The 13897-nt window shown below is 40.5% G+C and overlaps 1 protein-coding gene across 1 annotated transcript in view; it reads left to right on the plus strand.

Annotated features, from left to right (window-relative positions):
- Positions 1–13897, plus strand: part of KDM2B (lysine (K)-specific demethylase 2B) — a 114796-nt gene that overhangs the window by 37202 nt on the left and 63697 nt on the right. The window contains exons 5-7 of the mRNA XM_010582185.1: positions 795–888; positions 1797–1950; positions 13420–13535. Coding sequence (XP_010580487.1) covers positions 795–888; positions 1797–1950; positions 13420–13535 — 364 coding nt within the window. The remainder of the gene's footprint in view (positions 1–794; positions 889–1796; positions 1951–13419; positions 13536–13897) is intronic.

A 13897-nucleotide genomic window follows, 5' to 3' on the forward strand; every position in this document is an offset into this window, starting at 1 on the left:
GAACAAGGAAAACAGGTTAGTTGGTTAAGTGGTGTGTGTTTCCTGCATTTGCAAAGGTGCCTATAGCGAGAAGGGTGGCTGTAATTCGGCCATTAGTTACAGATGGTGGCTGGAGACTCGAGATTCATGCAGCGAGATGAGAGCTCTTGCATCTCTTTCCAGTGATGCCGACTTTAAACTGCTATGAAAACCTGAATCAAGACGGCATAAAAAATAGTGGATTTGATACTTAGCAATGCTGCCAGCTGGTTCCTTTATGTATTTTGATGCAGAAATGCCTAGAAATGTGAACAAAAAGGAGTTAATTTGCCAAATGATGTTTCTGTCCCCCAATCCTTGCAAAAATGGCATTAATGGCAAGTAGGTAAAGAACATTCAGGAGGATTTTAAAGCAAATTAGATTTTTCGAAACTTTGCTCTTTGAAGCAATTTGTGTACAACTTCTGGTGAAGGTTATGTCTCTCGGGCAGCAGAGGAGAGCATTAAACAGATCACCCCAGGGATTGGCAGTGGCATCAGAAATATTTCTGAACAGTGTAACTTTTAATGTTTTTCCATTCCTTAACTCTGAAGGCTTTCGCTCCAGTTGTATGAATAGCAAACTCAAATATGAAGATATGAATTTTTCAGCAGAAACCTAGTTATAGTTACTTCATGAGACAAATCCCAGTATTATAAATGCAGAAACTTAATTGGTGGAAACAGTATCGTGCATGCAGTTAACCTCTGCAAATTAAGACGTGAAAAATACCTTTTTCAGACTAATTCATTTTTGTCCTTCACTCTGCTTACAGGTACTGTTTGATGAGCGTGAAAGGATGCTTCACTGATTTTCATATTGATTTTGGTGGCACTTCAGTGTGGTATCACGTTTTCCGTGGGGGGAAGGTAGGTGAACCTTGTTTGATACTTGTTTTTATTCCTCTATGTCTCTTATGGAGGGGAGGGGTTGCTTTCTTTTATTTTTCCTTTTTTCCTCTTTTTTTTGGGGGGGGGAAGGGGGCTAGTCAGTGATCAGTCTATTTCACCTAGCTTGTCCATGCACTTGAAGTTTGCTGAACTAGAAGGACACCATTCACCTTTACGAAACAAATGAGTGATTTATTTTGAAATATCAAACGTGTTACTTGCTGGTGGTGGTGCTTTTAGGTTTGCTATTGCTGAATGGTTTAGAAGTGTCTTGCAGCGAGTATGTGGCTGTGTATACCCTTGTTGGGTCAGAGTGCCCTCACAAGTCTCCTATAGCTAGAGCTTCTGTTTCCTTTTAGAGATTCCATGTTCCTTTAGTGTGCACATGCACACCATGCCGGAACTGAAATATTACAGAAGCATTAAAATATGCAGCATGTATGGCTACATTCACATCTATACTGTTTTGGGTCGCTTTTCCCAATTCTAGTGTAGACAGCGTGTGGTGGGAACTGAAATAAATACAGCAGATTGAACATCTCTGTGGTACAGATACTGTTCATCTGTATAGTCCAATGAAGTTGTACTATACCAACGCACTGTTTTGAACTGAAAGTAAACTGTGCAGGCATCTTCTGAATAAGATGTTTCATGGAAGAGAGACGACAACTGACAGTTATCTTGCCAATTCCAGCACATGGACTAATTGCTGCTGCTGTCTGCTGTGTGCCTCTGTGTACAACACCTGGAAAACATGTGTTTTATGCAGAAAGCAGGCTTGGTGTTATGTGTTTGTTTGTCTAACGCATGATAACCTTGTTGGCATCTCTCAGTGATTTATTTTTGTTGACTGTTGGTAATAGTTAAATGTTTTTTTTTATTTTTAGATCTTCTGGCTGATTCCGCCTACTCTGCAGAATCTAGAACTTTATGAAGAATGGGTTCTCTCAGGAAAGCAAAGTGATATCTTTCTGGGAGACAGGGTGGAACGATGCCAAAGAATTGAGCTGAAACAGGGCTATACGTTCTTCATTCCTTCAGGTATCCCTTGTTAACTAACTGGTTTTGGAATTGCTGGAATTGTGTTTGACTAACAGTTCTCTGTAAAACAATTCTTCATATGTAAACCCCATATTGACCTCTTTATTTGCTGTGGCAAAAGAAAGGCTAGAGACTGAATGCACTTAAATTTTCCAGAAATTGACCCATCCAGACTGATGAAAAATGTACCGTGAGGAAGCGTATGCAGTAATCACTTGTGCTGTACCAGGGAAAAGGAGAGAGGACTTGGGTGTCTGGAGCTGTCAGTCCACCACTTCTCATCAGAGTCATACTTTTACTATTGTTAGCTTTCTTGGAGAAATATTTTTCTGTTTTTGTGATATCTTCCAGCAGGTTTCACCTGCAGTTCAGTAACCTACTTCTCTGCCTCTGTCTCTGGCCAGAGGTTGGTCTCAATTCCCTGATGGAGCTCAGTGGAGATTCCAGTACATGGAAGTGCAGGTGCTGTGCTCTCTCAGGGTTGCTTCTTGGGAAAACAACTTTATTTTATTGTCATAACTCTTCAGAATTTCTGCTGATGGAGATTGTGCTGAATCTGGACATCTTCCAGTAGCCTAGACACACTTAATTTTTACAGTACTGCCCACCTCAGTAGCTGTGTTGCATGATTCAGGCTCTTCTTGCAAAGCAACCAAATAGTCGCTGCCTTGAAGGCTGGTGGCTTCAGCCCTTTCTGCTCCTGCCTAAATTGGTTTAAAGATGATGCAATCTGTAACACTCCTCATTTAAGATGATATTGGGCTTTGCTTTCTTTGACTATTATGGGACCATACATTTGTTTATAATGATATAACATATTGCCTCTGTCTGGTGGATCTTACCAGGGAAATAAATATAGGTAGTTTTTCTACATGACAGAAAGACAGGTTAGTAGTTTTTCAGCTCTAGAATTACTCTGCGGAGATAGGATAATTATTTTTTAATCCTGGAGACTGAGAGAATGCAGGTCGTGCGAAGACAGTGACAATGTTCTTGCCAACTAGGCAGCGTTGTTAGTGTCAGTTGAAGGCCACAGATTTGCATGTTTGTAAGTATTTGGTAAGAATCAGCCTGGGAGGTGACAGGCAAAATGACTTTGAGGGTGGAGGAGTTAATCCATTAAACGAATTAGGTCTTCCCTTGAAACAGGTCAGAATGTGCTGTTACTGTTTGAACTGGGTGTTTGAGTGTGCCTGTGCTGTTTGCTTAGATCCTGTTACTGCATCTTCGTATTTATCTTCATTCCCCTGTGAACAGCCTCCTACGAATAAGACTTTCTGTATGTTAGTTTAGTCATGCTCAGCAGTTGGAATACAGCAAGTTGTGGGAGCTTGTGCAGGACACAACTGTAACATGGTGGCTGAAGTGAAGTGATTCCAAATGTGTTTTTTGACTATAGTTTCTGTTTTCATAGGAAAGCCCAAAGTACAGAAATGCCAATACCTCAGACATTTTAGGCTCCATGCCATATGTGAGAGGCAGATATGAATAATTTCTCTGTAAGCACCTCATGGATTCAGGTTTTTTTGCTGTATTTTGTTTGGAAAACTTATTTGCAAATCTCTTATTTATGTGAAAGGGAATTATTTCTACATTTGTTTTAAGAGTATGGAAATGCCTAATTAAAGGCTATTCCAGGTCAGTGAATTGAGCATAGCTGTGTAAAACAGGTCAATTCCTATGACCTCTTTGCTCTGGTTTGTGTGTGTATCACATTAGTTAATGTTTGCATGTCTTTTGTACATACTTTATAAGTGTTCATAGGTTTTGATAACCGGTGCCTGTAAAACCAGTGTGTCCCATACTTTCAGTTGAGCCTGTTAAACTCTTGACCAGCCTCAACTCATCCATGAGGAAAATACCTTCTAATTAGAGTTCTGGTCACAGAAAGTGATACAAGAGTGATACAGCTAGTGCTCAGCTGGACTGTGAATGGAGAACATTTCAGCAAAGGATCTTTTTCATAAAATATCCTGCTCTGCTCCTGTTTTCAGGTAGTTTTTGGGGGTGGTCCTAGAAATGCTATTACACCATAGCAGTGTAAGGATGAAGTAGATAGAGAGAACTGTAGCAAGACACATGAGGGAGTGAGATCATAGGCTTGTGGGAGATGGAAGGTTTCTCTGAGAATCTAGGATCAGCATTAGATCCAGTAAATCCCTGAAACTACAAACCATTTGGACAAGAATGGGAATTATTCTTACAGAAGGCATAATTACAGTGCTCACCAGGGCCTCAGGGTATTTTCCTCTCCATCACTGCCATCATCCTTTCAGGATTAAGTTTAAACCAGTTAATTTCTACCTGTGCTTCTAACTCTGCAAAGCACTGAGAGGCATGATCACAGCTGTGGTATCAAGGAGAAATTGAGCTAAGTATTGTCAGCATAGTGAGTTGTTATGGGACAAGGTGCATCTTGCAGCATTTTACGAGTCCCTCCTAAGTATGGGGTGGGGGGAAGTAAGCTGGGATTCTGAAGGATACTGTGTCTGGGGCCTTGTGTAGGAGCCGAGCTGTATTTCTGATGGCCCCATAGGACTTCTCCGAACAAGCAATGCACCGTTACAAGTTCTCACCTCCCACTTCACCGGTTCCCACTGATGAGTCAAGGATGATCAACTCTGGTATAGTCTGCGGTAAAGTGATAAAATCAACTAGGAACCTGGCCTTTTCAATTAATATAATTGTCTAAACTGATGTCAGCATAATTGTTGATTGAGAAATATACCATATTGTGCCATGCTGAGGTTTATGGCCAGATGTAGATTCAAGATGTTAAAATAGCTGAAGGTTCAAAAGGGGAGGAAGCTATAGTTGCTACCAGTGTCAGTGAATGATTATTTTTTTCTGTAGAAATCTGACTGCTGTTTTCCCAGGATGGGAGAGAACTTGCCTTTATGCAGGAAGACATTACTAAAGAATGCTACGGCCGTAGGGTGTTTGCACTGTGTATGTTACCATGAGCAATGTTTAATCATTCGTATGGTTAAGTGTTCAACAGAGATGAAATTTGGTCAAGGTAATACATCTTACTCTGGTACAGTGGACAGTGGATGCTGCATATCTGACCTACATGCCAAATAGAAGGGAAAGTCTTTATAGAGTGAGCTTCTCTTTTCAGGTATAAACTGTGATGATCTGGAAGAGGAAAAGCATAATCTCAGTGCGCAGTTATTGTCTCAGTAGGGAAACAACAAATTTTATCAGTCACAATCAAATCTAGAGCTTGTTTAGTATTATTTCCACTGTAGCTTTCTTCTGTACTCTGTGTCCAGTGACAACTGGCATGGAGGATGTGTGAAGTGTTTGGAGTCCATTGTGGTGGTGTTACAGAGAAGTAGTTTAGATACCTCTCGTCACTGTGCTAGGGACACACAGAACCAGTGTTTGGGCAGCATCCCTCAGATTTCTATAGCTCAGGATTACTTTAGGCACATGTTTCTGGCTTGCATGCAGCCACTTGTTCTGTTACATCCTGACTGCTCCCCTACAGCCTGTTTGAAATACTGCTTACTAAGTTAATGCCAATGTATTACTCGTTTTTTTTAATATCTTCAGTGTTTCTCTTTTTACTTTAATTATTTTTCTCCTTTTACATCACTGCATAACTTCACTGGAACCTTTTCTCCCACCTCCTCTTGCCCTTCACCTGCCACTCCAGTCTTTATGCTCTGTAAACCATCTTTTAGTTCTATCCTTGCACTTGTTTTTTCAAGCGGTGCATTATGCATCCAATTCCCTTCTGTCTTGATTCTCTGAACATCACATTAGTTTCCCTTGTGTACTCCTAAACGTCACTGTTGTTACCTAAACCCAAGCTCAAAATTAAGCATACACAAAATGAAAAATTAATCCTTTGTCAATCCAGTTGCTCTTTTGGGTCTTTTACTTTTGCTGAATATGTCATTTTGATGGTAAGTGATGGAGCTCTGACATGGATATTTTCCTTCTCCTCCTTCCCTGTTGTCCTCTACAAACAAGATATTGCAGTAGTCTGACGTATGTTAAGCTTGTTTGCTTTTTTCCTCAATTTCCTACCAGACCTCTCTTTCAAAAAAATGACCTTTTCTTTCATGCATGTGTATTTATGCTTGGTGTAGACACTTGCACTTCAAATTCAAGAGAGTTTATGCATGCAAAATTGGGACATACAGAAGCAGGCCAACTGGTAGTCTCTTGTGGAAAATTTGTCTTGCAGTATTTGTCTCTGTTAATATTGTGAAGTAAGAGTATAATCATTATGTAGTAATCATTGCCTTGAAAAGGCAAACTTGAGCCAGTTCTGGATTGTTACTGATAATGTAGTCTGCCAGAATACAGATAAACTTGGTTTTTCTTCTCTTTTTGTGAAGACCGGTTTTGCTGACCTCCAAGGAAGTTGCCACAGTTACTGTGGATACAGTTTGATTCCAGGGTTGCAGTGTGATTGGTCTAAGAAAGTTTGCAAAAATACTGGTTTTGGTTCCTTTGGGAGATGGTGGCTAATACTACCATGGGTTACTCTAATAATCCTCTGTTTCTTACAGTCTTTTTCTGACCCTCTGCTGCTGGTCAGAAGCAGTAGACTCATGAGCAGGTATGTTTTTGGGTTGACTCTGCATGGGTGTTCTTACTGTAGGCTTTGCAAATATGTGGCTTTAATGTGAGTACATTGAAGAGATGAGATGTTTTGCTGTGTGTGAACTTGTAGTTTAGAGAGCTGTGTTTGTGGCGGAGCAGAAATCCTCAAGTAGCCAGGCCAATTTGAGTGACTTTTGTCTATTTTTTAAATCTGACAGTAATGGTCTCAGTAATAGACCACTACATGGTCCATAAAATAATGGTCCAAGAAGCCACTGCGCATTTATTATTTCTGAAAATTGAATAATGGACTGTCGTTAGATACTGTAGAGCACTTCAGCAGTGCTGCTTTATTAGACATTCCTATGATCAAAATCCAGACAGGGTAACTTACTGTCAACTGGACATGGTGTTCCTTTCTGGTTCCTCTTCAAGCTTCTCTCTAGTGTTGCTGCATGCTATTTTATAAGAGTTGTGTTTCACCTTGGAGTTGGCAGTGTTCCATGGAGGAGTAAGCTGTTTGTTTTATTTTGTTTTTCTTACATTCTTTACAATGCACTTTGGGGCCTTTGACATGGAAACATGCTGTTATAGTCTCTCTTAATTTCTTGAGAGCTGAAGAATGAGCCACAGTCTAACAAAATATTCTCATTGGTCTGTGGTGATTAGTACGGTAACATGAGAGTTCTCCAAAGTTCTTGTTTCCAGTCAAGTGCAGAAATAATGACTTTTCTGAGATTAATGTTTTTGGGAAGGAAAGTGGACAGAAAGAGATGTTCTGTGCTAGACTCTAGGCAGGTATTTGCAAGGATTCGAAGTGCTGCAAATACCGTATCAGTGGTTAACAGTAGGATTCTGCCTATTACAAGTGTGTGGTCTTAGGTCACCTCTGCTATGCCAGTCAGTATTTGATAAATTATTACATAATGGGGCCAGAAGGTAGCATATAGTCTTTATATCAAGGAGAATGACAGACTATTAAAATCTGACTGGTAAATTTTTTGCAGGGAGTTGTGCTAGGGCTGCATAGCTGCCTGGCTATTTTTGGTTGCTGTTAGCTTTTCCCATTTTGGGATCTTTCACTGACATTAATGGAAGCTCCATGCCTAGAACCTTTAGGGACCAACTGGTGAAGATCAGTGGAGAGGATCAGAGAGGAGCGGTTTTTTGCCTTGGGTGTCTGTTTTCAAATAGAAGGTGACAGCATAATGTTGGATTTTTAGTTCTATTCCTCTGCAGTGCTCTACCTAATTCTTATCAAATGATGTAAGAGTTGCTGTATGTATTACTTGTACTACTGGGGCAAAATTAGTAATTTTTTTACTTTTAAAACGTAAACGTGATGTTTCCTTGATATATTTGGTTGTGGGCACTATTACGACGCAATCGTTCCTCTTCTGAGATGAGAGAAATAATGTTTCATTTGCTGGCAGTGCCCACTCCAAGGTTATCTCTTCAGTCACTTTTTATTTTTGAGACATATATATTTCATCTTTTCCACCTCAAGTTGCTGTAGAATTGCAGGAAAATAAGTATGCTTTCTATATCACAAAGCAAAATATCTGTTCAGTTACTAATGGAAACAGATGCACCATTGTTTTGGCTTGGAGCTTGTAGTCTGTTTGCCCCATAACTTTATAAGTTAATATTCTTTTATATTATTCTCAGATGGATGATTGCATCCTTGAAGGTACAGTAAGAATTTGCAGGCCCCTGAAATCTTCTAACAAGTTTGCAATGTTTAATAATACTTGTTCTATAAAATTCAAAAGATAATGAGATCATATCTTTATTTTAACTGTTCAGAAAAGCTTTTGTTACTGTTAATTTTACCTTCTTGATTTACTAGAGATGATAACATCTAAATATTCAAGTGTATCTTAGGAGTGGTGGAATAATTTGTAACTGTAAATCAGCTGAGAGTATTTCTGAGCCTCCTGAACAGAATTCCTGCTCAATATTGGCTTGGCTTCATAAACTACAATTGTTTTGGGAAGGAAAAAAATACTCATTAGTCACCAAGAACTGAAATAAAAAAGATCAACTTCAGAAAAACTGTAAGTGGACGGTCTTCTTGTTGAGGCTTGAAATGGGGGTTGTGAACAGTGACTGTACAGTGTCTGTACTCTCAAAGCCATCTATTCCCATTTAGTTCAGCTCGTTGCTGGCATGCCTGGTGTGTGTTCTGAAGTACCCTGCTCACAGGGCAGGGTTGTGCAGGAGCCGCTCTGCCGCACTGAGAGCAAGCTCCAGCTGCGAGCTGTCAGACCAGCCTGCGAAGGAAGGACGGGCTTGGTTCCACGTTCACTCAGTCGTTACCTCTATCAACACAGGCTGGTTTGAAACTGGTCACACATGAGGAAGAGCTTTCTAATTCATGACTAGACCTTGAAGCCACACAGTGTATGTCTTTCTCTCATCTGTAGGATTTAACTGCAGCCTTAGATAATGTTTAGCAGGTGCTTTTTTGTGTGTATTTCAGCCAAAAAAGAACAATATCTTATTCACTGACTTTTGACTTTTTCAGTCCTTAATCCATTTGTTCTGATATTACTCCAGTGCTTTTTTTGGCATTAAGGATAAAATTAAATTTGTGGCATTTTATTCTGTGTTGCTTTCCTTTTTCTGAGAATATTGCAGGTTTTGAGAGTATTACCAAGGGGAGGGATGTTATCTCCTGTCTTGCACTAACCCATGAAACATGTAGGGTTTTGCAGTAGTACCAGGGTTTATGTAAACAGTAGAAAGCAGTCACTGAGGAGAGAATTGATGACACTCGCTTCAGAGGTGTCTATATTGGAGGCTGTGGCAAGTTTTTGCTGTGAGAGCTGAATGATGCAGACATACATGAGCAGACATGACAAGCTGTCCAGCACAGAGTGAGCTGATCGTACATTTCAACAGACCTGTCAATTCATCTGGCAAAAACTTACAGCATAGCTGAAGGTGAGACAGGCGGGATGTATTGGTGTGGATGATACTAAAGCAATCCTCTTGGCCGTCCTTTTTGTCTTACGCATACGTGCAGCCTGCTCCTATTCTGGAGGTCTGTCTTCCTCTTGAAAAACCTTTGTAATTGGGAAGCTTAGGAGATGGGTGTTCTTGGTTGCAAATGGTCACAATGAACATTCATCTTCCTCAGTTTATTTCTGAGTCGTGCTTGTATCTAAGCTGTGGGAATGAATTGAACGTGCCATCCAAGCTTATCTGTTCTCAGAGTTCATTTCCACAATATATTACCCTCATGGAAACTGTTTCCTGTTTTCTGCTCATCTCTGTTTCCTCCTACTTCTACTTTTCTGGTGCTGGCCTCTTCAGTTTTTCTCCATACACAGCCTTGTTAATATTAGAACAGGAGATTTTTTTCTTCTTCTTCGTCTTTTTAACATCTGTGCCGATCTTCCTGTGGTTTTCTATCTTTTCAATTCTCCATCTTTTTTGCCTTATCTTGCCTGTAGTGTCCTATGTCTCTGGAATATCTCTTGGTGCTTGTGTCTCTGCAGTTTCAATATTGCACGTATGTTCCTCAGGCCAGTCAAAACTATTTTGGGATGCAGTATAACTGAAAAATGCTGTAGAGCTGAGTGGCCAAAATCTATTTTATGATCTGGTGACTCCTCTGACAGGGCTGCGTCCTGTAGCTGGCAGAGGGACTGTGAGCTGGATCCTGCATGTGGGAGCACATGAACTGCTGGAGATCTAGGGATTCCCTGGGACTTAGCTGTGTGCCTAGCTCAATGCTGTTCAACAGTGAAGGGATGGTACCCACAGGCATTGTTCTTACCCATCTCTGAGCTGTGCCCGGAAATCATCCTACACCCTGCTTTGGCTAGGGGTAGGAACTTTATTTCCAAGGACTTTACAGTTAATGACTTTTCTGTTTGTTGCATGGTCTCTGGTTTATTTTTAATTTTATATCCCCAACCCTGATGGGTTTTAGTGCTTCTTTATTACAGGGTTTTGTTATTGAGAACTGTCACAAAAAGCAGTATTTTCCATCTTGTTATTAGAAATACATTCATCTTGAAGGACCTAGTGTTTAGTTAGTTCAGAAGTTAGGAGTTGAAGGTACTAATTGTAAGATGAATTTAGACCTGGGTTATAAAGGTAAGTGGGGAATTAAATACATTATCTGCAGAACCAGAGGTTGTCTCAGATACTTTAAGGAAGACTTTGAATTTGCACCTCTACCTGCTCTTCAACAATATAGGATTGAATCTATATTCATGTTTGTTAATCTTTCTCTTGAGGGTTTGTCATGTCTGGGACATCATTTGTTGGAGCATTGGCTCAAGCCAGTGAGAGATCCTTTCACATTTCTCCCCAAAATATTGAGACTACTACCGAGGAAGTCTAGCAGTTATTAACATAAAGACCCTTGGCATCTAGTGGGAGCAGAGTCAAGAGGCCAGGAAAGGTCTGATGAGAATGAAACCCAAAGAGCAAGAAGCAATGAAACCAACTGCAATCCAGTGTGAAATTTTCACTGAGGAAATATAATTTGTAGGAGGAGGCTACTGTGTGGTTGTAGTAAAAGCATATACTTGAGGAACAAGTGCGTTGATGGGATTTCATTTTATTTTTTGTAAGATGAAGGGTATCTCCTTTCTACCTTTCATATAGGACTAGAAAGCCAGGTTTCAGCTCAGTTACTCCTTTTACTTAAGTTGTAATATTTGATAACAAATTGTATTTAGAATGCTGTTGATCATTCCACTAAAATAACTTGTTGCATCTGCCAGCTCCAGTATGTTTACACGTTGACTGATCTGTGCTGGGAGAATTGCAGTGGGAAGTAGCAGTGAGGACTCTTCAATGTTCTGCTGATATTTGGCTGTTTCTGACCTGTCTTCTGCTACCACTCAGTTGTGTGGCCACGGATAAGTCATTTCACTTTTTTGAGCTTCAGTTTGTTCATCTCTAAAACTGACAATTAAGGTGAATTGTTATGCAAATTGACCCTGTGTTTCAGCACCTATCCAATAAGTTGGCTTTGGGGACCCACCAACACGTTTGCTTCAGCATGTGGTTTCCATTCTTTCCCCCAACCACATAAATCTTTGATTACCTACTGGAAGCAGCGGCCCCAACTTCCTTGACCTTGGATCTTTTTTCCTTCCCAAAGACTAGGATCGGGAAGATCATTTATTTTCCCAGTAGTTTGCTCTTAGTACAGACTGATGTATTTCATGTGAGGTGGTGAACTACTTCAACTGTGAAGAGTTTTTATAGTGTTGATGTATGTAGTTGCCACGCTATCGTTACATGAAAAAAAAAAAATTCCTCTCTAGTTGGTTGTTCTTGATTTGAAAGTAGTAAACAGACTGGATCATTGTGAGCTACTCTGTAACTGAAATTATACTAACTGGAGCAGGAAAGATTCAATAATACCAAGAGCTGCCAGAGCTATGAGCCACTTGCTTTTTTATATGCGTCACATTTATCATATGGAATCAGACCTGTAAATTGACTGAACACTGGAACAGGTTGCCCAGAGGGGTTTGTGGAGTCTCTATCCTAGGAGATACTGAAAAGCTATCTGGACATAGTTCTGGGCAGCTGGGTCTAGGTGGTCCTGCTTGAGCAGGGGAGTTGGACCTTCAGAGGTCTCTTCCAATCTCAACCATTCTGTGATTCTGTAATTCAGAAAATGTATCCAGAGTGATGAGCTTGTGTTTCTAGGGAGAAAATTCTAGTGCTGATATCTTTTCCTTCCTGTCTTTCTCCTACCAATATGCCCTTAAATGAAAGCCCCAGTTCTGCCATCTGCTGTGGCTCAAGGACTTCTCAGATACAGCTTTGCAGGCATTTGCCATCTAAAGATTGTTGCGTAGGAGAGCTTTTGTGGCTGCTAGCTGGAGAACCCTTTAGGCTGAAGGGCATTTTCCTGCTCCCTCACTGATCTTGAAGTGAAGGAAAGCTGCCACAGCTTTAGTGGAAAGTACTGCACAGTTAGGAGAAAATTGACTGCCCCCTATGTTGCTTTGCTGTCTGCTGGTTTATAAATTGTAATGCTTTTCATTAAAAAAGAAGAAAAAAAAAAGTGTCAGGTCTCTGTGGGTTCCAGATCATTAGCAAGATCAATTCCTTTTTCACTGCAGAGATCAGAGGCTACAGTCTTGCATAGCCAGTCCTTCAGCTGCTGACATACCAAGCAAACAATGCAGAAGCAGAAGAGCTGGTGTGTGGCTGCCTAAATTGCTATGCCTGAATTTTCTTTGTGATAGAAAATTCTTCCCTTGCTTTGGAGCCTGTGAAATGAATTCAGTCCCTTGCAGGATTGGGTCAGAACAGTCTCATCAGCTCCAGTACTGGAAATGTTAAATCCCCTAACTTGGGGCTTGCAGCGATGAAGATTTTTTTCGTAGTTTCAGGAAGCTGATAATAGAATATGAAACTTTCACCTCTGAAGGAGGGCTGGTAATAATTTGAAATTGTTGACATCTGAAGATGTATGCTCCTGGTGCTGGTGTGAAAGAAGTTTGATGTGACTCAGTCCAGTTCCACAGCCCTAGCCCACACCACTGCTAACATGATTTGCAACCCTACTGGAGGTGCCAGTAGATACATCGGAGAGCCAAATGTATCAAACAGACTGAATTTACTTCTTAGTCATGGATGTGGTTGAGTCACAAGCTTGCGAGTTCTCAGTAAATACTGTAACTGTTCTGTGAATAAATAGAAGAACCCAATTTACAGAGGGTTGTAAGACTGTACATCGTAAGATGCCATTCTCCTGCTATGACTAGTCTTAAAGTGTGGCTACGAGCATACCATTTAACATTTCACTGCTTTAACATCTTATCCCCTGCAGAATGGGGTTCATGGGGTTGTTAAAATTTGATGATAAATTGCTCTGTGATACTACATAGCATGAGGCATTCTCAGTTCTTTGCTTTCCCTCTCTAGGGTGGATACACGCGGTTTATACTCCAGTAGATTCTCTGGTGTTTGGTGGAAATATCCTGCATAGCTTTAATGTTCCCATGCAGCTTCGCATCTATGAAATTGAGGACAGAACAAGGGTAAGGATACTTGATTCTCTTTTTAACCGAACAGTTCTTTGTGACTATGATCTCTCATAGTCTCTTCCTCGTATTCCCTTCTGACAAACAAGAACTGATGGGATCTCCGTGTCAGAGTCGTTGAAACAAGAGGTAAACGTGAAGTAAAGAGACTTTAAAATGTTGGCTATTTTTAGTGGGATTTACTCATCTGTTTTTCCCTACTTCCCACAGACGTGTCCCTTCTGTGTCTTTTGTCTGCCTGTCAAACTTTCGTAAAACACCTTCCCTTTTGCACAAAAACATATTGCGCTTTACAGAACTTTGTACTGGTACTTCTGGTAACCCCCTGCTTATCATCTCTCTGTGCACACCTGGAATGG

This window comes from Haliaeetus leucocephalus, unplaced genomic scaffold, assembly GCF_000737465.1.
Source record: "Haliaeetus leucocephalus isolate CR32 unplaced genomic scaffold, Haliaeetus_leucocephalus-4.0 Scaffold840, whole genome shotgun sequence".
NCBI classification, from domain to species: domain Eukaryota; kingdom Metazoa; phylum Chordata; class Aves; order Accipitriformes; family Accipitridae; genus Haliaeetus; species Haliaeetus leucocephalus.